Genomic DNA, 26,209 nt, shown 5'->3' with positions numbered 1-26,209 from the left:
TATGTGTGTGCGTGTGTATCTGTTTATGCACATGTGTGCACATGGAATGGGTTAACATGACCCCTGGAGGCAAACATACGGAAAAAAATGGTCATCCTAGGCCCTACAGTTCTCAAGATATTCACAGAGAACTGTGTCTGCCCTACCCTCCTTTCGGGGGGTCCAGTCCAGCGGGGGGGCTACAGATCAAAACGAAAAACGATGGTTCCATGCTATCCATGTGGGGTTACATGCCCACCAAGTTTCGTCTACCCCGGTCTTTCAGTGTCCCGGGACTCATTGATGGAAATTTGGACATGCGAAAAAAAAAAAACAAAAAAAAAAAAAAACATTCTGACTAAACCTAAATGACCGCCGCTTCGCTGCGCGGCGGTCATAATTATTCACCACAATTACTTTCAACCTATATGACCGCCGCTTTGCTGCGCAGCGGTCATAATTATGAATGGATCATCTATGCATTTCAAGAGAGTGAATAAATACATGAGATAAAATGATTAAATAATGACAAGTAGTGGTTGATTTTTTTTACTTTTTAATGGTTGACCCAGGAACATTATACTCTTAACTGGATGTCTAATATAATCTACGACTTCAAAGACATGATACTCCTTTAGTATCATGATACTTACCTGTTTTCCTCTGAAATGAAAAACAGTAATCTTTAACACAGAAGTACAGATTAATCACATGTATAGTATTTTATACTTACTGTGTTCTCATTATCAGATACTTCTTCTAAATTGAAACTTGATGTTTCAATTTTATCTTTGATGTTCTTTTGGGTGCCCACTGTCAACTTCAAGGCAACGTTGCCACCGTCGACTTCAAGGCAGCACTGCCATACCTAACCCTAACTCTAACCCTAACCCTAAACCTAACCCTACTTCCTTCCAGGCAGCGCTGCCCTTGAAGTCTACAGTGGGGCCCCCAAAAGACCATATATCGAATTGCGTGTGCATAGTCTAACTTACGGTAAGCCATGCTCAATATTACTGTAATGCATTTGTGCAACAGGAAACTCCACATACACATCAGAGTCTGTCATGACCCAACTATTTCACCTCATATAGTCTGACGGTTCAGTCCTGTCTCAGACCAGACAACCTGCTTCATCTAAATGATGAAAACACAACACATGGACAGATGATTCATCCTCTGCACAGGCCGAAGAGCTGAGGTCAGTGTTGGCACATGGTACAGAGAGCGAGCGTGAGTGAGAGAGAGTAAAGGATAGAGCGAGAAATAGAGATGGAGGGATAGTATAGAGGGATAGAGTGAGGGGGATGGAGATGGACAGAGAGAGAATGAGAGACAGAAAGAAAGTGTGCATATGTGTGTGCGTGTGTGTGTGTGTGTGTGTATGTGTGTGTGTGTGAGAGAGAGAAAGAAAAAAGAAAGAAAGAAAGAAAATAAGAAAGAAAGAAAGATGAAGTTTCTGGCCACTGGATCTTTTGTGATGGATAAATGACCAGATGACCACCTCGGAACAGCAGGGGGGGGAGACGCACATCAACAGAGCGAAAGACAGAGGGCCAGACTGTCCAAACGCTCTCAACAGCCTTGACCCCAAGAGTCCCCCCCTCCCCCCCGCCCGACCAGTGCAAGAGAAGATGACGGGATTTAGTATGATATCATCACTATGCAGTGCTTAATGCTGCTCTTTTTTCTCTCCTCTGTTTTCCTATTTAAGGTTTTTCTCTCCCAAGTCTCACAATTTTTGCACCTGTTTTCAGCGAAAACTCAGCTGGGAAGCCCACTAATGTATATGGCATGCTGTAATTGAATTAAAGAGGCCATGAATTTACAGTGTGTGTGTGTGTGTGTGTATGTGTATGCATGCGTGTGTGTGTGTGTGTGTGTGTGTGTGTGTGTGTGTGTGTGTGTGTGTGTGTATGTGTGTGTGTGTGTGTGTGTGTGCGTGTGTGTGTGTGTTGGAAAGACAGACCTTTCCAGGGATATATCAAGTACCTGACTCAGAAGATCCCAATTCCTGTTCCCATTTTCCAGTGCTATGTTGTCCTCTCGTTGAACTTTACCACATATAATAAGCATTTTGGCCAACTCATTCTCATGAGTGAGTACATAACTGAACGCTATTACTAACACTGACACTGAATGATATTATGACAGTACCACAAATGGACAGTTCCTCCAACAAAAAGGTTGTTATTTTCCTATATCTTCTTTATGGCCTGATTTATTTTGTATTTGTGTTGAATGACCGCTTTGCAATACAAGCAAACCAAGAACAGTACTATTTATCATGGCGATAAAGCACTGAAATTGATAACACCATTGAACCGCCCCTGTAAAGGAATGTGAGGTCTAGCTGTGTATATGTTGAGCTAGAGTATACAGTATATGTGAGTGTGCGCACACATAGCTGTCTATGAACCATGCGAATCCTCCCATGTCAGGTTGAGGTAAGCTGAGGTTTATCATGTCTGGGATGTGGCCAGGTCTGCAGGGAGAAAGGGGGAGGAAGGGGGAGGACAAGTGGGATGGTCAAGAGAGTGGAGCAGAGGGTGGTGGGGGAGTGTGCTTAATTGATGACAGAGATAGGCTTGACATGTGACTACAACACCCACCCAACCTTTGAGTCCAGGTCCTGTCCAGCACTTCATCCATCTGAAGAGCACAGGGCCAAGCCCCGTGCGGAGTTGACTCACGTGGAATTCGGTAACCTCGATATTTCACTCCGCTATTTGCCAAATCATTACAGCCATCCATCAGAGACCAGACAACCTAACATGGATGCTTTCCAGAACGTTCTCCTGTGTAACTCTTAAAAGTGGCCAGCAAAAGCGAAACAGCTGTCAAACACTCGACTGACCAGGAGTTACAACCACCTGCATTAACCCTTAGAACCCTAAGCTGTTTTTAGGGCATTTTCACTACCTTTATTCATAAGGATTTATTCTGGTCATTGTAAGTGCCACACACATATATTATATATTGTTTTTTTCAGGAGAGTTTAGGCTATTCAGATCTGCCATCATTTCATGTATTAATACTAGCATTGATTTTATTTTGATTTTTAAAGAATTAAAATATAAAAAGTGTATTATAAAAATTCTTATATTTCGACATGTATCCCACCACTGCAAGCTCACAGCTCTACATGCATTTCATGTGTGTGTAGGGCAGACTGTCCTGAATCGGGCAATATAATTGCCATGTTGGAGGGATACTCTGGGGCTGAGCAATTTACAGAAATATTTGCTGTGTGATTTACGGAAATAAATGTCATTTTTTATTTAGTGATGAAAAATGACCTTTCTGCGCTCTATATCTGTGACACGAACTGATCTGACCTGACTTGACCCGAGGTTGCGTGTTAGCCTGCGTGCCTGTGTGTATGCAGTCATAATAATTCTCAACTCTTTACTGCATTGCCATGAACAAAGTAAAGGCAAAAAAGGTGTTTATTTGTTGAACAAATTGGGATGCAATGTGAGCCTTGAATTGGATGCCATGCAGGAATTTGCTAGGATCTCAAAACCGGAATATGAACATGCTTTGCCATAGAGAAACACATGATAGCATTGGATTATAAACATGCTTTGCCACAAGAACAGACACAAACGTGGGGTAAGTCCAGCTATATGAAGTTATTATTTTGCTGTCACTTTGTCTGTTTTATAACCCAGAAGGATGTACTTGGTATCAAATGATAGCTCTGAGTCTCCTCTTTCATCTGACATGCGTGGCATATCTATGCGATCACGGGTCCGCGAGTAATTCAAACGAGAGTAATGAGTGTGCAGCGTTGGTTTGTGTACATGACGTTATTATTTTGCAGTCACTTCGTCTGGTTTTATAAGCCAGAAGGATCGATAAACATGGTACCAATGGATAGCCCTGTGCCCCCTCTTTCATCTGATATGCTTGCCATATCGATGCGATCACGGGTTCGCGAGTAATTCAAACTAGAGTAATGTGTGTGCAGGTGAATGCAGAGAAGTATAGACTGTAAATATGATGCAATTTGATTTATTTCATGATTTTTTTTAATTTTCATACTTGATCATACAGACAAGTGTGTAGTCTCGTTGGAAAGCCCCACTTCTGCTCTGTCGTGCAATAAAGGTTTCATCTCGCTGCGATGAACCGTTCCGGAGCAATGTAACAGAGAAGAAAGGGTGTGTTTTTTGACGCACTTTGCGTCAATCGGGTTCTAAGGGTTAATCATAAAGACCCCAAACCCCGAAGTGATTTTGGACGAGTTTCAAACACCAGCCTGACAGAAATCACCTCTCAAAACCTGGTTACCTGTAGACCACTACACTCAATCAGTAATCTGTACATTCTATGGTGTGTATAAAATTAAATCACATTATTGATTGTTTAGACAATGCTCTAATCCACAGCAACTTACAGTGAACTGACTATGGGGCCGATCACCCTGGAGAAACTGTAGGCTTAAGTACCCTTCTCAGGAACTCAATGATGGCAGTCCCTGGGACTGAAAAATGTGGGTATAGATGGTGTAAAAGAGGGGCATTTAAAATCATGTTTAAGAGTGGTCTTTGTTGTAATGGTGGTGGTGTGTTAGCTGTGGCGGCGACATAGAGGAAAGCGGCGTCTTTAGGGTTCTGCGTGAGGCAGGAGCTCCGTGGGGAGCTGATCAGCATCTGGAGCCCATCCAGGGCTTCATTAAGCCCCCTCATAAACCTGGAGCTACTCCCCCATACTGTAGCCCTCCACATGGCCTCCACGCCACACTCTCCAGATGGGAACCGCACTAGAGCACAGGAGAGGGAGAAGAGGTGAGATGAAGAGACAGAGAGAGACAGAGAGGAAGAGAGTGAGAGAGAGAGAGAGAGAGAGAGAGAGAGAGAGAGAGAGAGAGAGAGAGAAAGAGAGAGAGAGGAGGGCAGTCAGGATAAGACATGATGAAGAGAGGGATAGCAGACTCTTGAGTGGGGAAGCGAGATGAGGGTGAGCGAGATGCAGAAAAGAGCTGGATTACAGTCATGAGAGGGGGATCAGGAGTGGAGGAGGAGAGAGCAAAGGCGGATGTGCGCTAGCTAAGAAAAAGATGGGAATAATAGCAGAGGGTTAGCAGTAGGTTGAGCCTGTCAGCAGCTCTCCGTTCTCGAATCTCATAAAAGAATGAAAGGTAGCCTTAATGAGAGAAACGGAAAGTAAAGGTCCCTTCCCCATGGCTGAGGCAGCTGATTTCTCCATTTGGAGTTACCTCCTCCTCACGGTGCTAAAGCTAAAACCACATTCATTAACATATCCACAGCGTTCATGCAGAAAACTGGGCAGACATTTTACTGTCTAGTCTGAACCCGCAGGTATTCCACTTATGGCTGTGTGTAAATTAGGGTTTGTGACTGGGAGACAATCAGTGGGGGTGGAGGATGTGGTTCAGTGCTTTTGGCTGAATTAAGATGTCTGCAAACATTGAGATTTTTTGAAAATGCTTGAATGTTATCTTTAAATCACTTAAAGGAAATAAAAACGCAAGCATACTTTACTTACACCTCCACTCCTGCCCTCATATCTGCACTATGTTCACGCAGGCAAAACATTTGACAAATTCCTCCGATTTTTCAGGGGTTCTGAGAGCCTTATCTCTATGTGGGTCTTGGAAGTTAGCGTGGATTAAGTGTGCAGGTATCCTGAATAGCAGCTGAGAATTAAACACATCAGGGCCGTATCAGGGCCAGATCAGAGCCAAATGTGGGCCAGATCTGTGCTTGGCTCACTTGGTATCTAAAATGAGCACATCTGCTTCTGATATTTCATATCAGAAGGATCTCAAGGCCAAGAGACACAACAGGAATCTGGCGCAGACAAACTGGTCTTCACGGTGAACACAAAGTTTTGTCTTTTTATAGCGATCACCACTTTTCACCTCTGTGTGTTGCTTTTGGCAGAGGACACATCACGTATCATGAAAAAACAAAAGCAGCTCATCCACCAAGCCTTTTAAGGGAAAAAAGAAAGTTTCAAGGAATTCTATCATTTTTGCTGTCCTTGTGTAATAACAGTTGAATATTAAGTCTGGAGACAACATTATGTTGACATTTATACATTTGGCACAGACTCTCAAGTAAGCTTACAGTTTTTTTTCTGCAAACTCCAACACTTTGCCGACTCCCTACAATAGCTGTTCGGAGAGGATGGATAGTCTTGAGAAAGCTTGTGTTTTTGCAATCGCTCACGTCCAGGAACTTGGCATGGCTAACAAAAACACCGAAGACTTTCGCTTGAAACAGGATGTTTTGGTGATTAACACTTGGAGCGCAGAGAGTGTGTGTGCCTGATTGGAGATGAGTTTTTCATGCACTCAAAACGCTGACGTGAAAGAAAATCTCTGTGCCATTGGTGACTGGCCAGCCCCTCCACCAACACGAGTCTTTTCAGCCAATCCTCCCTACACACAGACACACAGACACACACACACACACACATACACACACACACAAATATATACACATGCTCGCCCAAAATCCATCAACACATGCTGGGAAGAAAAGTGCTTTCTCTTTTTCAATTAACAAACACTTTTTCCATTTGTAGCCCAAACAAGAGCCCGACTGTTGTTTACTAACTTTAACTTTCCATGTTTAGCGAGGTTCCACAGACATTTCTCAGAACTCCGCTTTGTTTTGCACAAACCAATTTCCCTGTAACAGCGGATGAAACTCCAGTTAAACCTTTCTTCTCTATATGTGACCACAACTGAAAGTGTAGTGATGACACACTGGTATTCAATCTTGAGAGAACAATAAGGGACTTGGGAGCAAACGCAGATCTGCTGAAATGCTTGACCCCATTCCTGCACTTCATCTCTCCATCTCTCTGGCAAACGCACTGTGATGGAGGAACCTGTAGTAAAACACGGCCCCCATTACTATTATGTGCACCTGGGGGACCGGCGATCAAGTGCCAGGGTGGTTGCTTTTGGGCTCCCCTCATCCCTCCTCCCGCTGCTGCAGAATTATTTCTGGGACAATAAACAGTTGAAATGACTGCAGCGGAGTGCTTCTGGTTTACAGAGGTTGGAGAAACCCTGCTTTCCCTCGGTTTACCTCCTCACATGTATTTTAACCTCACCAAAAGGACACACACAAGCATGCATGTACACACACACACACACACACACACACACACACACACACCATGTTTCGGCATCTGAACAAAGAGAGAGAGACAGAAGGGGGAAGACGAGGAACTGAGAGAAACAGAGAGAAATGGAAAAATAAAGAAAGAGAGAACACTTTAAGTGAGAGACATACAGAATGAAGAAAAAAAGTGGGCTGCATCACCGTATAGAAGTGTCCAGTGTGTCGTCCGAGTACCAGACCTAAAGATTTACATTGCTATATAAAACCCTCCGTACTGCTTCCAGTGGCCTGGAGGTAAACACGGCTCAACCCAAGGAGCCCGCAAGGCAGGCTGGACACAGAGTGTCCATTTAGCCACGAGATGACATAATCACCTTCTGCCGACGAGCCCGGCCAACATCTGCTGGGCTTATTAACCCTTCGGGTGTCACCGCCCCGGGGCCAACATGAGGCCTGCAGCAGTGCTCTAATGACTGATGCATGAGACCTACACCTGCTGGCTCACGTGGAGGCCTCGTTTAAGATGCGTGCTTCTAACGAGTTTCATGAAGAAATTAAAGTTGTAGCTAGGGTCTGTTTATTGTGAAAAATTGACAGTATTTGTTGATATTTTGTTTCATGTGTATTTAAATGGGACCACACATGTAAATAAATGCATAAACAAAAGGGTGTAAATGTGCATAGTAATTATCGGGGGGGAAGTACTTATCATGACTTTGTAGCTAAAGCATAATTTTCTTTTTTTTGTCAACAGAAAATATTCCTTTGAAGGACACGTTAGACACGTAAACACACACAAACACACTCGCACGGAAACACACTCACACACACACACTCGCAGGGACATACATTCACACACACACACTCACACAGACACTCTCTCTCTCTCTCTCTCTCTCTCTCTCTCTCTCTCTCTCTCTCTCACACACACACACACACACACACACACAAACACACACAGTGCTCAGTGATGCCCTATCCAGATGGTACAGTTGGTGCACCTTTAGATGCTGTGCACTAGCTTTGATGACACAGATCATTTACATTAAGAAGGGGCATCAAAGAGATCGAGAAGAAGTTTAGTCTGGCTCCGGAGATCATAGTGAACCTCCTTTGGAGGACCATTGAAGTTTAAAGATACAAAAGGGACCTCAACTTTGAAGCTCAAAGGAGGTACAATCTCTTGAGGTGAACTTGGTTTTGGTTCCCCTTGCTCATGTCTTCCATTCCATAGATGGAGGTCACAAGTTCAGTTTAAGTCAATTGCTTTGCTCATAGCTGGTTCCTTTGCAGTGAATAATAAAACATTCTTAGTGCCAATCAATAACAAACCCAAGACTTCCCCTCTGTCAGAGAAAACGTATATGTGTATGCATATTTGTGTGCATAAATCGACCCAAGTGTAGTTCAGAGCGTCCCAAAACCCAACCTGCTTAAAGGTTATTGCAATATTGTACTATTGAAGTCCTGTAGTGTATTTTTCATTGTCAGGCAGCGTAATCCAACACAAGCACATTTTCTGCAGTGAAATTAAACATCGCACCAGTCGTTGGGGAAGAAGTGAGAGCTAGTGCACCTTCCCAGCTGCCGGCCAGGGACCACTGGAGATTTGTGTGCTGGAGGAAACGCTTTTACACGGACCGAAAGGCCCTACTGCACCAGGAGCAGCTGAACTTACTGCAGTGAGCACTGAGAACCCTAGCTGCCACAAGAGAAGCCATGGAAAGAGGCCATTAAGGTAAATGATGGTTGCTGGATACAATACATATAACCCAAGTCAAGGTCTGATCACAAGCAGCCGTTTGCACCTGGATGGCAAATACTGCCAGCTGTTTTACAATGATAGTAATGGGTCTGTGTGTTCTTTAGGAATTTCATTATAAAATGGCATTGGATAAGAAAAAAGCCCTAATGCCTAATACATTGGATTATATAAATATATCTATGATTACAATGGAAGAACTTCGCAAATGTAAAATAGGTTGAAAATTGGCAGTCTTGCTTCATTCCAATGACATTAGGGGAAAATGTGATTCCGGTGTGAATCTGATTGAATATGGTTTTTATGAATTAAATCCAACACAAATATGGGTACTGAGGCTGCAGTATGATCTGAGAAGATTTTATGGAGGATCTCAAAACACCCGGGTTGACCCGAGATAATCAAGGCAAAAGCTCTACACAAGGAAGCGTAAAAAGTGGGGCAATCCTGCCTTTGCAGTAACAATTAAAGGGATGTTCTTGGATTACTTCCTGATTTTCATGTTAAGCTAACAGGATATACTGAAAAATTATATTAATACCTACGATCTGTGAAAATGCAATCATACGCAGACATAATCCCCAGGAAATAAGACTTTTATTAACGTCGACAACAGCCCCCCACACTCAAGTACGCCTGAGAACAAAAACGTCTGGCAGCGCCCGTTCCTGGATTAGAGGCCCTTAAAAAAGTGTAGCCACACATAATGGGTTTACCAAACACACCACTGGTTCAGGCATGCCATGGATTCAACTCCTATCTTGCCAACCCCGCAGGTATACAGCCATATTTCCCATGTTGTTTTACGTAAATCTGCTCAAGGAAATATTACCTGCCGGCCGTCAGGATACACACACGCACAGAGACACAATTGATCTGATTGAAGAGCGTTACATAATCAACATCTCTACCATCTCTTCCCATGTAAAAGGAACGGTGATAAAATTGAGCAGAATCACTGATCGCAGTTGATCTCATTCTTTCACATTCATATTCATTTGTTAATTTGTTTACGGAGTCTGTATATTGCTTGTTTATTGTGTCTTGTATGTGTGCATGTCTGTATAACATATACATAGTTTTTTCCGTATATAATAATAGTGTCCTGTACACATAATATGTGTATTCTCTCTTATTGTACAGTATGTTATATATATATTGTCTATATTTTGTGCAGCCAAAGTGGCCCTGACTGGAACCAAATTCAATAGTATGTGTGAACACACTGGGCCATTAAAAGCAGATTTTAAATCCGATTCTTTGCGGCCCATTTTAAGTGGTTCAGCTAAAAACAGAAGGGCTCTCTTCACCATATCTTCTCTTTCTTCTTATTCTTCTTCACCTCCTCCCAAAATTCTTATGGCCTCTTCCAAGGCCAGAGAGGAAAAGAAGGGGCGAGGAGCAGGGAGGGAGAGAGAAGGAGAGGGAGGAATGTGGTCCATTTCCCCAAAGGAAGTGGAGTACGGAGCCCTGCCCTGGCTCCCCTCCTCTCTGCCCAGCCGTGTGGGAGTGAAAGGGCCTCAGAACACCAGAAGCCCCTTCCTGGAGGTCCCACCCTCCTCAGTCCGGCTCTGGGTCCGGCCTTACCACAGCTCCAGGAGGGACGAAGGGTCCTCTCCTCCAACAGTAGCCCTCTTGTGCTGGGACAGCCATTTCTTTTTCCCTCTTCTCGTTGGCCTTACTGTATGCCAATGGGTCCACTGCCCCAAACTAGTACAGTATGGCACTGGCTGCTCAAGCACCCCCCCCCCCCCCACACACACACACACACTCACATAACCTCTCACTCCATACCCCCTCCCTGAGGCTGTTGAATAATATCCCTCATTCGGTACAGTAGACAAGTGTGTAGCCTGTTTCGCTCTGAAATATTCAGGTCATCTTTCAACGAAAACGCACTATTTTGATTTCTCATTTCAACCCCTTTTTTGACGTTTTCACTAATTTCGCTAATCCAATTTACATTTAAATGTTTTCATTTGGCAGACGCTCTTATCCAAAGCGACTTGCAGCAATAGAACATTAAACTACAGTGCAGAGGAGACCTTAGCAAGGAATTACCACTGCATCTGTAAATACTAGAGGATAGGAGTGCCCTGTACTAGTCAAATGTAAATGTAAATCAGGTTTATTTTTCTACTGGCAAGGGCCGGCAAACGTTTGGTTCCAAGGCCGAGGCCCTGACTAGTAGGCCACGGCTGCCCCAAAGTGTGATAGGAGGACAACGTGGCAGAAGGAGGAGGTAGAGGAGGGAAGTGAGGGAAGAGAATGGTAAATGCACATCAGATTTTATATTTTATAAACCGACAAATACTACTGTGAGAAAATGGCACTAAGATTTTTTCAGTTACCTTTGTTCTTTTTGCCAGTTGGTCGAATACCACCAATGTGACTCTCACACAGTAGGCTAGCCTAACATGTTTTTTCCAAGGCTGGAAATATGGAACACTGTGTGCAATGCATTAGCAGTGAAGGCCGGGGTGTTCCGAGGGCCCTAGCGTAACTAGCTGCAGCTCATAGCCCAGCCTTCTGTATATTTTTCATGTTTGACATAATCTGCGAAGCAGTTTATTATGTGGCAGCCGACCGCCCACTCTCGGCTGAGCCCTCAAGGGCGGCTAGTTCATTAAACGTGGTTTGTTTTCAGGAGTATGTGGGACAGTCTGGGCCTCTCTATACGCCGATCCAGGACCAACAAACTAAAGGTGATTAAGCTGAGAGACACTGGTTCAATGTGACCGCATTGCCTTTGGAGGTTGTCGCAGGACATGTTGGCTTCGACAAGAATCTAATAACCAGATTTCTCATTCCTGTTTTTTGTTTTCTTTTGTAATTGTAGAACCGTGACGGGACACGCTGCCTTCTCCATTTGCTGTGATGGGTGCAGGAAGTACGTGCTGAACTGAGTATTTGCTGAACTGAGTAGTTCCGATGATGTCTCAGTGAGCCACGCATGCACAGTCATTGCTCGACCCATGGGTTCAGCTGCCAGCTGTCTCACTGAGTTGGTTGCATGCTTGTTTTTCTAAGAAATTGCTAAAGAATTATGTTTTTCATCTGCGTCCCATGCTAGGGTTACTCAAGGTAACTGTCTCATCAGGAATTTATTTTGCTCGCTGCATAGAAGCAAATGAATTCTGGAGCATTCCTCCAAAGTCCACAGAGAATTCATTAATCAACTGGTAGGCCTACTTGTCAACTGCCCAGAAGTCAATTACTGACTTACTGTACAGCAATGCATAAACCACCCTACAGAAACTACCCTTTAGCCTACTAGCTCCAAACACTTACTTGTGTAACCCTATAAGATATCCATGATTGATTCTTCATAGCAAAAACTTTCCAGACCATTCCGATAGAGTTACAGTGCATATCTCCCGTTTGGCCTTCACAGTGTCTTTGCTCTGTTAGTCTGCTATTGGAACACCCAGAACAGTGTGCTGAGCTGCTGGCCACAGCGATCGCCGTCAATGAAGCGTTACCTTTTTGCCCATTGCCTTCCCCATTTAAAACTGCCAGACCACCATTAGCGGCCAAACATGACCACAACACCAGCACTCTTTCCCCCTCCATGACAGCAGATGCCATCACTGTGATATATCATAGGACCCATATTGCCAAAAGCCCTCAAAATTCTCTGAAGTGAATTGCTCTACATTTGGCAATAGTCGTAGCGCCCATTTACAACGTGCAGTCTTTTGTTCAGTTTGGCACTAAGCTTAATCACTGTCCTTCTCTTTTCTGTTTAATAGTCAGTGAGATAATTTTAAACGGGTAAACAGAATAATTAAGCAGCAGCGTTAATGTGGAGTTGTAGGCCTACTTCCGCAGCTGTACAGCGCCGCTTCTGAACTAAACAGTTTTTATAGCGGAGAGAATGACACACGCAGCCTCTCCACGACCGTCACAAATTATGAAATTGGCCCAAGTGCTCGCCTGTCTCTCCCCTGCCAAGGTTTGATGTCATTCATTTTATGCAGTTTATTTGGACAATGTTCACCCATACACCCATATGACTTGAACATCTGAGGACATTTGAACGGCACATTTCGCTCCAAAGTGCGAGTCGAGACTATTCCAGCTCAAATTGATGTCTACAGCTGTAAAGCCATATATACAGACGTTTTTTTTGTCTTCCCTTCTAAAGTCTTGCTACTTAATCCTTGCTAAATATAGTTCACCACTAGGCCTACTATTCAAAGGCCAACAGCTGATGGCCGAGGCCCGAGAGTGACTGAACAGGAGGGGGGAAAATGAAACAAAGCAAATAAATCTTGAACAGGGTATCTTCCAAAGGACAGTAAGACTATGTAAGACTACAGTGTTAAGCAAGACACCATGGCACATTAATGAGGCACAAGTTGATGTAAAGAGCCTGAAGGGTTATTCACACCCATCTGTGGTTACTTAGTACCTTTGCAGTATTATTTACATAAAGCCCAGCCCACACCAACTGCCCTGTAATGGAGCTAGTCCCCTCCAAAAATAGACACTGTCTGTACAGTAAGAGCCAATGATCACATTTGTTTTGTTTCATAATGAGCTTTTTATTTAAAAGCACATGAATTATAGCTAAGTACATATAGCGGGAAAAAAATGCTATTATTTCTTTTGTACAAAATGAGACAATACAAAAATACTAATAGTGAATTTTAATACAATTGTATGTGTATTCAACGTCTATTAAAAACTTACTGTCACAAATCTACAATATTTTAGTTAACTAAATACAAAAAATCTGTCAATCAGATGCTTTTTTTTAAGCAGCACTTGGTAAAATAACACAGGTAAGGACTTTTGTATTCATAGTGGATATATCTAAAATGTTCAGAAATAATATTTTACATAGTTAAATTTTTAGTGATCTATACATTATTTATATATTTATAAAAAAAATAAAACAGTTTGCTGAAATGATAGGACGGACTATACAGTGAGAAAGGATGTGCAACATTTGAGTCTGGGTGTTGTACTGTAAAGTTGTATGTATGCGGTAGTCATATAGAGATACTGTACATCTGTTAGTTGGACAGCAGACAATATCTACAGAGGATAGAAAGGTTAAAGAGAGGCAAGTATAGCATAAGGAAAAAAAAAAAAACTTAAAAAATCCACAGTTTTCTTTAATTGTTTTTTCTTCACATGGTAACAGTCATCTGCCCTCAGCTGTGGCCCTGGTGCTGTAAGACAGAGACACATGGACACACACACACACACATACACACACACATACACTCCGGACATGATGCAACTTCAGTGGTGGCCAACCTACTAGACCCACCCACCCCGCCCTTCCCCTGCCTAACATAGGGAGACAAAAAAATCGGAGGGTGGTGGGTGAGGTTGTCCAGCTTACCAACAATCACCACCGACAAGGGGCACAAAAAGTGGCACAAAATGTTGAGTGACACACAACTGCCGCAGAGTGACGAGGGGCCAGTAGGGGAACTCCTACCAACCAGCGGGAGGGGTTCCCCCCTCCCTCGCCCCCCCTCCAAAAAAATGTGCCAGTGTAGCTGACAGGAGTCAAAACACCCCCACACCCCCGTCAGCGAACAGGGTTACAGAGCACACAGCCCTGTCCAGATCCCCCCATCCCCAAAGCCACCTCGCCCTAACTCTACAACCCCTTAGTAATGAAGTGGCACAGCCATATCACTCAGCACTGTAGAGATTGGGCATTAGCTATAACCCTACCCCTGCACCCCTAACCATCCCCCTCCCACACACACACACCAGTAGTCCCCCCTTCTCCCAACTGTTTATCCCCAACCCCCACCCCCCATCCCACACCCACCCGAATTTTCAAAATGCATCGTCCCTTAAATCTGGGCAACTATCTGAGTAGCTATCTTCAGCCTGATAAAAGTTGAATCGCTAAAATGAGTATCCTTATAATGGGATAAATTTTCATTTATCGTCGTTGGCAGGTCTCCCGCATCATGAGGAGACAACGGCAGTGTGCGAGTTCACTATGGAGGGAACACCTCCTGCCTCAGGGCATCCATTTCATTCATCGTTCTCATCTCAAGCGTTCGTATGGCTACCCTTCTAGGTAGCGAGTGGTGACATTTGACAATAAACTTGGATATAGTGCTATAAGTTACTTTTCTTTATATTGTTAATATATTTGTGCTAGTTACATTGCAGGAAAAAATATCATTCCTAGAGCGAAGGAATTTGTTGTCCTATACTGACTGAAAGGCCTTGGAGGAGAGGTGAGAGAAGTTAATCAGGTCGAGCCCCCAAAGGAGGCAGAGACCAGATGGACAGCCTCACTCTCCATAGTTTTTTATCTTTCATTCATCCATCCATCCATCCACCCATCCATCTATTCAGATTTGTATTCTTTATCAGCCATTCCCCCCTTTCTTGTGCAGTCATGATTCAAGAATCTGTTCCTCAAAGTACTTTGAACATTCCACACTTTTCCTGGGGGGTTTCTCTTTCCTTCAGTTCGCGCTTCAAATTCATGTAATTTCATTTCATTCATTTGTCTTGTTTAGCTTTTTTTGATATTCTCTTCGTTATTTTGTGTTGCTTTCATTCTTTCAGTAATAACGGGCTCAAATGTAAAAAATAGCAAATAACAATAACAATAATTATAATACAAGAGTTCTCGATGTCAAAGTAAAAGTCTCTGTCTCTCGTCCCTACATTCTACTGTCAAGTGTGAAGAGTGAGCGGCTCGTGGGGGAGGGTGGGGATGTGGGGTGGGGGTTGGGGTGGAGGCCTGCTCATCACGTCACAGGTGGCTGTTTAGGTGGGGTGGGTTTCGGGTGGGGGCTCCATATCCCCCCGCCTCCCTCACACCATGTTGTGGTGGTTGTTCCGTTCTATGATGTCCGCCGACGGCAACAGCTCCTTCTTGATGGGGGAGGGCGGTGGGGTTGCGGCCTTCGCTTTGGGCTTGAAGAGGTCAGACACGTAGAAGACCTGCAGGAGAGGAGAGGAAGAAGAGAAAGAGAGAGAGCGATACATTAGACATGGTGTCAGAGACATGATGGAAAGCCTTTTCTTCTCTACTAGTCACAATTGATTATGAATCGCTTCCTCATTGTTCTATGGAGAAAGAGGGAGAGTAAGAAGTGTGGAGGGTCATGCATGGAGGATGTCATAGTTGAGCCCTCTGCCAAAGAGAGGGAAAGTCAGCCGGGGCATGTTCCCACTGACCTCACCCGCGGTCACAGCGAGTACTTTTGGCTGTGTCCGTCACACGTTGATAAGGAGGCCACAACTGTGCCCTCGTCTCATGACTTGCAAACTCTAGGTCAACTTTGTGAGAACAAAACAGAATATCCCTATTTGTCTTCAGTCCCTGAACTGCATGAGATCACTCTCTCTGCACCAGGTTTGGCGTGGGAGGTCTTGGAGGGGCTAAGGAAATACACTCCTTGAGGGACCGCAACCTTTCGGCTGCTTGAGGCCCTACCGATGACATCACTCACTGGCAGCACAGGAAACCGGGGAGTGGCTGACAGGAAGTGGACTCCTCGGACATGTGAAAGGACCCGGGCCGACTGGGTCTGGTCAGGTCTAAGTGGGTTTGGAAAGGGAACCTGAAGTATGCGCCCCACTCATCTACAGCTCATCCACACCTTTGTGTTTGAGGCTGTGGTAAGCCATTCCCAAGCTACCTAAAATAGACACAAGCAGGAAGAGGATGGGCGGTAAAAGTAGAGCTTGGGCAGTGGGAAAGGGAGGTGGTGGGGGTGGGGGCTTCTGGCTCAGATTCAGCAGCGAGTATTCAGGCTCTTGGCAGTGCCAACCAGCTGTGCCCTGTTTGCACTGTTGGTCTCACTGAGGCATCTGAGCTAGCTGATGGAGCAAAACACACACATACATAAATGCACACTCACACACACACACGGACACACGCACACAGATACACACAAGGGAACAAAAATCCAGCCATGTTTCCTGCTTTCCTCTGCTCCCATGCCATGCTTGAACTGAGCAGTGCCAAGTCCATGCCAAGATATGACAAGACCATGTGGCGAAAAATATGGACGTCGTCCTCTTTTGGTGGTGTATGTGTCAGGGTCTTGCCCCACTCCACCCACCACCCGCTGGGACCCGTCACGCATGGACTACCTCCCAGGGGAAAGGGAGGCTTCAAGGAGTTTACAGGAATATCTCCCCCAGCTGTCAGTGCTACACATACCCCCAGGGGTGACAGCCGTTCAAAGCCGCTTCCCTGGCTCATCTTCACACACACACACACACACACACAAACAGATGCAAATGCGAGGAAATAGAGGGAATGGAGAGATGGATTTGAAAAGAAGCCAAGTCTGTGGCCCCAACCCAGCTGATGGAGTTGACTCTCATCAGTCCCATTAGATCATGATAGTCTGGGAGTACACATAATGATGACATCAGTAAACTGGGCTCGAAAAAAGGGCTTTCTGTCACTGGCTCATTCGTCTTTGATAGGCTACGTAAGTGACTGCTGTGAGTGAGTGAGTGTGTGGTGAAGGAACGACAGGAAGAGAGAGAGGGAGAGAGAGAAAGAGTAGAGGAAGAAAGAGGCGTCGGGTGAGTAATTGAGACGGCTTGTCTGTATGACGGCTTTCTAGTGTTCCCCTCTAAGAGTACAGGATGAGGCTCCATTTTCCAACAGTGACGGGGTTTTGGGGGGGGGGGGGGGTAACTGACCTTCAACCTTCGCACATAATAGGCTGAGTCATGAGAGATGACCCCTCCGACTTCCGGCCCCTCGCACTGCCGGCGGGGCCCTTATCACGAGGCGCGAGAGTTTCCCGTCTCGGGACCTCGGATGTGAGAGAGGCTGGGCCCTGGTCAGACAAGCCATTGTGTTACAAGTGCACAGTCAGCAGCGAGGAGGGGATGAGGGGAGGATGGAGGGGTCGCAGCAGGCAGACGGTGAGCACTTAAACTGGACACATGCCATAATTCCCCAGGACCCATTTGAGAACCTCCCTGCATCTCTCCTCTAATGGAGTGCTGACGACGTGGCCTTAAAGGCTTATCTCGGAATGAGGTTTTTAACAGGCGTCCGCTCGACACAGCCTAGTCAAAGTAAACTAGTCCAAGTAAAAGAAGAGGATGTAGGTGTGTGAGCATGCACACGCCATGATGATGTGGATCATATGCCCCATTACAACATAAAATTTAAATGAAGTGATGAGTCCAAGAACATGCACTTCCTGTTGGTAGATGTGAGTCGCTTTCAGGCTCTGTGGACAGATGGAACAACTGACTCACATCGCCTCTTTGACTCAGGACAGGAAATGACACACTTTACTAGTCACCCTCCGAGTCTGTGTGCCGCTGAGAGAGTGTTAAAAGCAACACAACAAGGACAACAGCCCGCGCCTGTTTAAGAGAGTCACACGCCTTATTTTGGCTGCTAATAAAAACCACACAGATAGCGCAAGGTTTCCTGTCTCCTTAAATGCACTTACTGTTGCGAAATTTTCCAAATGATAAGCTTCTACTGTTGGAAAACTGTGTTAAAAAGAAAATCAACTCAGATGAGGAGACGCTCTGTTTGATCTTGTGCCACAAACTTATCCTGCATATCCTAAGACTCTCATTTTAATTTGGACCCTTTGGTCTTTGAGTCTTAATGTCTGTGTGTGTGTGTGTGTGTGTGTGTGTGTGAGCATGCTTTTCATGGCGTCTGTTATGTGTGGCGCGTGTTTATGTGTGTGCGGTTGGTGGCGGCTGTTCTCAGGCAGTGAGGCACATCACTGTGGCAACCAGACCAACCAACCGACCGGCTGGAGCTCCGGGGGGAGACATTCTCCGGCGCGTACCATGGATAGAGTTAATAACGCCATAAAGCTCACTCTGGTTATTAATGCAAGCTTGCTATTTCTGGCTGCAGAGGGTTGCCACTGTAGGGAGGGCCAACACACAGAAGGTTGTGGCTGCTGCTGGGTAGGAAAAGACAATGAAAAAAAAAAAAAAAACAGAGTGGAAAAAAGAGAGACAGAAGATAAAAAAAAACGAACAGACATGTGGAAACCTGCGATAGCACTATCTTAGTGGGCTATCACACCGCATACTAAGAACCAGAAGCACTTAGCCGTGGCGCTCTTATCTTGGCAGGAACTCACGCCCGGTGATTGACAATGACCCCTATGCTCCTTATGAATCATGGGACTTATAAGGTCAGGAAGTGTGTGTGTGTGTGTGTGTGTGTGTGTGTGTGTATGACATGTCTGGAGGATCTGTTTCTATGTATATGACTGGTGCACTAGTGTGTATGTGTGTGTGCATGGTGTGCCCTGCCATGCTGGTGGAGTGGGGTTGGTGTTTGGTGGTGGTGGTAGTGGTGGGAGGGGGGTGGGTTGGTGGTGGGGGTCCAGTGTTGGTAGCGTCAGGAGGAAAGGGAGCTCTATACCTGCACTGCAGCTGCTTCCTGCTGTCTGCCCTTTCCCTCCGTGTCGCAGGAAACTCCCCCGACCGACCGACCGGCCCATCCCCAACCCCGCGCCCTCCACCACCAGGCCCGCCTGCTCGCCCGCCTGTCCGTCAGCCCACTCCACGTCACACACACAAAAAAGTGGGCCAGCGCTGATGACAAAGAACCCTATGGCTGGCCTGGCTGCCCTGAACCAGGAAATGCCAGAGGACGTGGCCGCCCAAGCACATTCCTGCCCTGAGCGTGAAGCTCCCCGATCACCCTTTGTCTCAGACACGGTCAACACTGATTGGTTCATTGGGGGTTTGATTTCCTGACTGGAAGGGGCAGAAAGACGGATTTACATCAGACACACTCCTCCGCTCTGCCTTTCACTACATCTTTCCACAGAAATAGAGTAATGTCTCTAAGACTGTGTGATCGATGGGCAGCCAATGTGTTTCAGTTTAAGAGCTGGAGGGGTCTCTGAGCCGAGGGCCTCTCGACTGTTCCCTCATCACAGGCTTTTTTTAATTTTTTTTTTTAAAAATGAGCTCACATGAGGTAAGAGCTCTCCAGGATGCATAGATCATAAACTCAACCCACCCCCTGCCTTGTTATGTCCCCCCTTAAACCCACAATCCCCCTCAACCTTCCAGTTTGGAACGCTCAGCTACAATGTGTCAGTTCGGACCCCCTGGTGCCAAGACTCCAGACTGCCAACCAGACCCCCAATCCCCCCCCAAAAAAACCCTTTAAAGACAAGTGGCTGGACAAGACACCGGTGCCCCTGTGGCAGCTACGTACATCATACACCCCTGATGAGGCAGACGATGTGCGAAGCCACGGTTGTAGGACGGAGAGGGTTGTCCCCGCCACGATTATAAACACGCTACCAGAGAGGTCGGGACCAGGAGCGGCTGGCTGCGCAGAACCTACACGTGATGGATGGTCCCAGAGCTTCGGGGCTCGGCCCGTGTGTTTTCATTTGTTCCGCAGCCATGCGGCCTTCTGCGCGGTCTCCCCACAGGTCAGTCCTGAGAGCCGCTCTCTCTGGTTATTAGTGATATTTTAATTGAGCCTCCAAAGTGCTCGCAGATGTGAGCTGGGGCTCGGGGGGGCTTGGAAAGGAGAGGCCCAGTGGCTTCCAAACCGTGCAATCGCTGTCCGTAAAAAAAGAGAGAGCACTCAAGGTTTTGGCTGCACTATGCAGGGAAATGTGTGTGTGTGTGTGTCTATTTGTCTGTGAGCATTCTTTTGCCTCACGTGAGTGACAACAACAAAAGAAATCTAACCAAAACAAACCATGACAGGGCTTAAAAACCAGCTGTGCTCTTTTGGAGAGGACAAGAGGTGCGCGGAGCCCGGAGACAAACAAAACACTTCTCGTGTCTCATCTCTGGCTCCAGCACGAGACATCAGCTGAACCCAACGATTCATTTTTTTAAAGTGTCACAATTATCCTGGAATGCTCCTAAGTGCATCACGAGAAACATGCTCTGCAGGCCGATGTCGGAGACTAAACAGCCCCTGGCATCCGGACAGGCATCTTACAGTCCCACAGAGAACATCTCTACTTAAGAAAAAAGCGCTCGCACAAAAATAAGTGTGCTCGTGTTCAGGTAATGCAATTTAGTAACGCAATAAAAAACACTGAGCATGCAATCACCGTGATTAAAGGGCAATTTTTTCAGCAGGGCCCATGGGCTGTGGGTGCAGTTCGCCTGACACGGAGAAGGCGGCTCTGACTGCCAAGAAAGTCGGCCCCTCAGAAATCAACCTGGTAAGGGAGTGTCATCGGCCGTGCCAAGCGCTGCCAAGCACTGCCAGGCGCCAAGGAAGCCTCTGCGAAAGCACTTTTCCATTTTTTACGGGGCTAACGATTTCCATGTTTGTGTTTCGGTTCCCCTGTCAGAGAGGGTGGTGGCAGGCGGAGGGGGGTGAGAAGTGGTGATGGTTGGCTGCCTGGCTGGTTGGTGCTGATGGAGAGGAGAGGAGGTGGAGGGTGTGTGTGTGTGTGTGTGTGTGTGTGTGTGTGTGGGGGGGTGGGGGGGGGGGGTGGAGATTTTAATAGGCCTCTCTCCCTCTCCTTTTCCCTAAAGGTTGCCTCAATCATTGGACCACAGTCTGCAAGGCTGATAAAATGTCTATGCCAACAGGAGTGAGGAGAGGGGGAAAAAAACACACACACACCGAACTAATTAAGAGCGTAATTTCTTTTTTAAAAGGCTGAGCTCGCCATCGTTTCTTTATTCCCCTTCTTCGTCTTCTTTCCTCCTCCTCCTCACCCAAATTCAATTTTCCTCGGCACCATCCAGCTTAGTGAGGCTATAATGGCCGCTGAAATCTTCTGGCATCGACCGCCACGATATGTGTCACAAGAGGAGGGTGCCACAATCCTTTCTTTCCATCACACTCGTTTGTGTTGCCTTACACACACACACACACACACACACACACACACACACACACACACACACACACACACACACACAAATTCACTGTTTTTTTGTTTTTTTTAAAGAACACTCAACACAGCAGAGTTGAAGGCAAGCTCCAGGCAATGTGCTTTTGATTAGGGGAGAATCAGATTCTCTCCACTCCACTGGCTATGTAATTTCACAGAGATGGGAAGGGGAGGGGGGGGGAGGGTGTGGTTTCTGTGGAGAATGTCCTGGAGAAGCTCCAAAGATATTTTATGGTTCAGTACTAGTTTCAGTTCTCTCTTACCATCCTCACTTTTCGGCTCGAGTCCGAGAACACAACAAGAACCTCTCCTTAGAATCGGAGAACGTCTTTGGAGTTTGTCATGGGAGGAGGTGCAGAGGAGCCAAACCTCAAGCCAAACACTGTACCTCTCGAAACAATGGGCAGGCGCTAGGAGGAGCGCTGGTTTCCTGAACATGTAAGCTCAGATGGGGGCGGGGGGGGATCTGGACAGGGAAGGCAGAGCTGGCTAGGGATGGACAAGGGGAGTGGAGCTCACGGATCTGTTTTGTGTGGAGACCAAGACTGGTCTTGTGCTTCTATTTTCAGGACTAGCTGTGTTATTTATTACAAGCCTTTATTACAGGCTTTTGGAGCGTGGAAATGTACTCCATGTAAACGTAAATCTAATCCAATTAGGTCATGTGACTCGGCTGATACTGGAGTTGGTATGCCATGTATCTCCATAGCTGTGTCTATGGCAATTGAGGCAGTTACAGGAAGAAACTGACATGAGTGGGGAAGGGAGATATGTCAAAGGAGACGGGTGAAGGTACTCACTATGCAGTAAGCCACCAGAGCCCCCTGAATAAAGCCAGCCAGCACGTCGGTGGGGTGGTGCTTGTGGTCAGAGACGCGAGACAGGCCGGTGTAGAAAGCCATCATGAGCAGCGTGAACTGCAGCAGCGGCCGCAGCAGACGAGCTCCACGCCACGTGAAACGAGACTGCAGGTAGAACTGAGGGAAGAGAAGAAGAGGGGAGGAAAGGGTTAATGTAAAGACATGCATGGCATATTTACACATTGCATATAATTATAGCAACACATAATGTATGTATGTAAGTTGAGTATCCCATGTTGGTGAGTGGCGTTGGTCAGCAGGACAGAATGAACTATTAGACCCACTCTCACATGGCATGCTCTGCTGTGTTCTGAACACGGTGCACCTGCATTCAATACACATTTGCTCACTCGCACGCACACACGCACACACACACACACACGCACACATACACACACACACAGACGTCCACTCAGACTTCCTCCTGCCATGGGTCTGGTGTAGTCCAGACAGTATGGACTGGTCCAGAGGAAGGCCCAGCAGTGAATTTGGCAGTTCCAACACACACACTCAACCCTGGCAGCTGTGCAAACAGCACAGCCACTGCAAAAGGGAGAAAACACACACACGCACGTCCATTTTCAACACTCAAACATCTCTCTCTCTCTCTCTCTCTCTCTCTCTCTCTCACTTTAACTTAATCACTCACTAACTCCCCCTCTCATTGTGGACGTCAGTGTCACAGCCGTTCATTCTAGCTATCCTAAGGAGTGTTTTGAATCTCTTGAGCACAGAGGGGAAGAAGAGGGCAGAAGGGGAATTGCCGAGGTGAACGTCGGGGCAACAGGGAAAGAGGGAGGGAGGGTGGAGAGAGGGAGGGAGGGTGGAGAGAGGTGGCCAACGGCCGCAGAAACTGGGGGAGGCCAGACAAAAGGTTCAGAATGTGCCGGCTCAAGGTCAATCAAGGACCCCGCTGGCTTCCCGTGTTTACGATGTCCTCGACTGCCACATCCATTTACCACAGCTTCCTGTTGCAAGGCATGCTGGGATGTTTGGGGATGTTTTGGTGCAGCAGTCCTTGGGTGTGGGGACTGAGAAAGGATCCAAGCAACTCCATCCAACAAACCCCCAACTCTCTTACATATACATCCATACAGACAGACACACACACACACACGTACACAAAGACCAAAGAGCTGCCGACTCTGCCTAACAATAGAGTGCTCCATGACGAGCCTCTCGGTATATGCCTGTCCCGGTTAAGGTGTGGACAAGGTCAGGTCCATCTTCCTGGAAGACGCGGTGTCAACAGCCATGGTGATTGTTGTGCTTTCCTCCGTTAGTTGCAGAGGAAAGGATTCCTCCCTAAGGATGTTTTGGGAAATGTATTTCCCTGCCGTTCGAGGCTCCTCAGGTGGAGGAGGGAAGTGGGAGAGGCGCTTCTGGCCGCTGGAACTTTCATCCTCCCATATGAAACACACACACACACACACACACACACACAGAGTTCCCACATACACACACACACAGAGTTCACACACACACTCACACACACACACACACACAAACACACACACATTTCACGTCTGTGAAAGCACATACATGCATACATGCAACCACACAGACACATCACATGTCTGGTGTCTCACTTGCACACAACCATACACACACACACACACACACACACACACACACACACACACACACACACACACACACACACACACAGCACAACCTATCACCATCACCTCTCTCCACATCCACCACTGTGGTGATGCGACCTCAGAGACCTGACATGATCTTTCACGCACTGCCTCACTTCTGCCTTTCCGGACCTGAGATACCACCAGACACAACATAGCTAACTTTATCTCTATCTCTTATCTGCTGCTGAGCTAATGTGGAGAGAAGGAAGGCCAGAAGGAGAAACAAACCCAAACATGCCTCTCTAAAGCCCCATTCCGTCAGGGCTGAGTGTGCCTGGCTCCCCCCCGGCTCTGCCACTCCTTGCATCAGCCCAGAGCACCAGCATCTTATCGGCCTCGTCGCAAGCACAGAAGCCCAAACACAGACACATGGTCATAGAGAGGGGAAGGCTGAGGTGTGTGTGCGTGTGTGTGTGTGTTTGTGTGTGTGTGTGTGTGTGTGTGTTTGTTTGTGTCCGTGCGTGCGGTGTGTGCAGGCATGCGTGTACGGGGTGACATTTGTCTTCAACCAGAGGAACTGAAATCGAGACACTTGTTTGGAACTTTACCGTAAAGTCACCCACATATCAGAGGGAAGTAGGGTGGGGATGGGGTTGCGTTTGTGCAAATGTGGTTGGCCTATATTCTTTAGTCAAAATACAATGCAAGTTCTCCCCAGTGTCTAAAATACAGTTGTGTCTTTCTCTCATGCTGCCTGCGGCGAAAAAAAAAAAAAAGTATGATTAAAAACAAATGTGTCGGCGGTGCCTTCCGATGGATTCTCATGACACGGAGTGAGAAAACACTACAGAGCCACACAAAGCCACCGCAGTGTGGTCTGCTAAGGAACGCCTCAAGAATGGCTTTGTCTGAGACCCTCATGCACTGAAGCGACTATTTAAAACGACACAAAGATGTGAGAGATGTGAGAGAAAACGTTAACGAGACCGTCTAATTCCTCTCACATGATTCATACCAACCGTACAAAAGAATCGAACTCAGTGCTGGGAACAAATTGCTCTGTAAAGGGCACTCTGTTCTTCTCCATTGCCTGCAGATGTGGCTGACTCCGACGTGCAGTCTCTGCTTTCCCCAAGAACAGGTTTCCACTTCACGAGAGAAGAATAGCACAATATCCCAATCAGACAGGCAGGGAGGAGGGAAGTTGCTTTTCTCAAGTAACCGAAAAAGAGAGTGATGATGAGGGTTTTTTTAAAAGGAGTAAGAGAGTGTTGTACATCTGTTGTCCTCCAGCTTGTCTTTGGACCTCTTCACCCCTCTCCTCACCCAGCTCTGACCCATCCGCCCTCGAGCCTTCACAGGACAAAGCCACCGCATTCCTGGAATTTTGTTGTTTTCTTTTTTTCACCCATAACATAAACAGACCACCGACAAAAACAATGCCTTTAGGAGATGGATGGCAGATAGAAGTGTGTGTGTGTGTGTGTGTGTGTGTGTGTAAGTGTGTGTGTTTGTGTAAGTGTGTGTGTAAGTGTGTGTGTGTGTGTATGTGTGTGTTTCAAGGGGCTTGGGTTTGGCCATCTTACTGTGGCAAGGCATCCAGACACGTCCAAGCCTGGAAGTGTCCCCTGAAGGCCCATCGGAGGCATCCCATGCATGCTCCACACAATGGGGGGAGGAGAAGAAGAGACCCCCCTCCCCCTCCAGCCTCCACTCTGGAGCTGATACCACACTAACACTGAGCGCAGACGCTAATCTCTCAGTGACCAGATAGCACAAGTGTGACTCAAAGGCTGGGGGATCAAAGCCAACGCACGCTTGGCAGGCCAGGTGGCATCCCACATCCTGGCCGAGAAAGGTGTCACCAAGGGACAGTGACAGCGAGAGTGAGATTGACAAAGTGCTGCCAGGTGCCCAGGCCTTATCCTGCCCGCCCTGACCTGCGTTTAGCAGGGCCGGCAACAGCGCCGGCACTGACGGCAACACACCGCGTGCAAGTGAACGCACTCAGTGAAGACATAATACAGCAGCAGGGCCAGATAAGGGCCCCTGTGTCCCTCTCGAGAGCACTGCACTA

The 26,209-nt window shown here is 46.6% G+C and overlaps 1 protein-coding gene across 2 annotated transcripts in view; it reads right to left on the bottom strand.

Moving 5' to 3' along the window:
• Positions 1–13,369: 13,369 nt before the first annotated feature.
• Positions 13,370–26,209, bottom strand: part of plpp3 (phospholipid phosphatase 3) — a 41,674-nt gene continuing 28,834 nt past the window's right edge. For both annotated transcript variants that reach the window (XM_076278123.1, XM_076278122.1), the window contains exons 5-6: positions 22,487–22,663; positions 13,370–15,783 (exon numbers count right to left, since the gene is read on the bottom strand). In XM_076278123.1, the coding sequence (XP_076134238.1) occupies positions 15,655–15,783; positions 22,487–22,663 (306 nt within the window). In that variant the 3' untranslated portion in view covers positions 13,370–15,654. The remainder of the gene's footprint in view (positions 15,784–22,486; positions 22,664–26,209) is intronic.

This window comes from Alosa pseudoharengus, unplaced genomic scaffold (assembly GCF_046254945.1).
Source record: "Alosa pseudoharengus isolate Yale_2024_CS ecotype anadromous, Long Island Sound unplaced genomic scaffold, YU_APseudo_1.1 YU_APseudo_1.1_scf_11, whole genome shotgun sequence".
Lineage (NCBI taxonomy): Eukaryota > Metazoa > Chordata > Actinopteri > Clupeiformes > Clupeidae > Alosa > Alosa pseudoharengus.
Note: the sequence above shows the minus strand (reverse complement) of the source record. Positions and strands in the feature narration are given on the sequence as shown.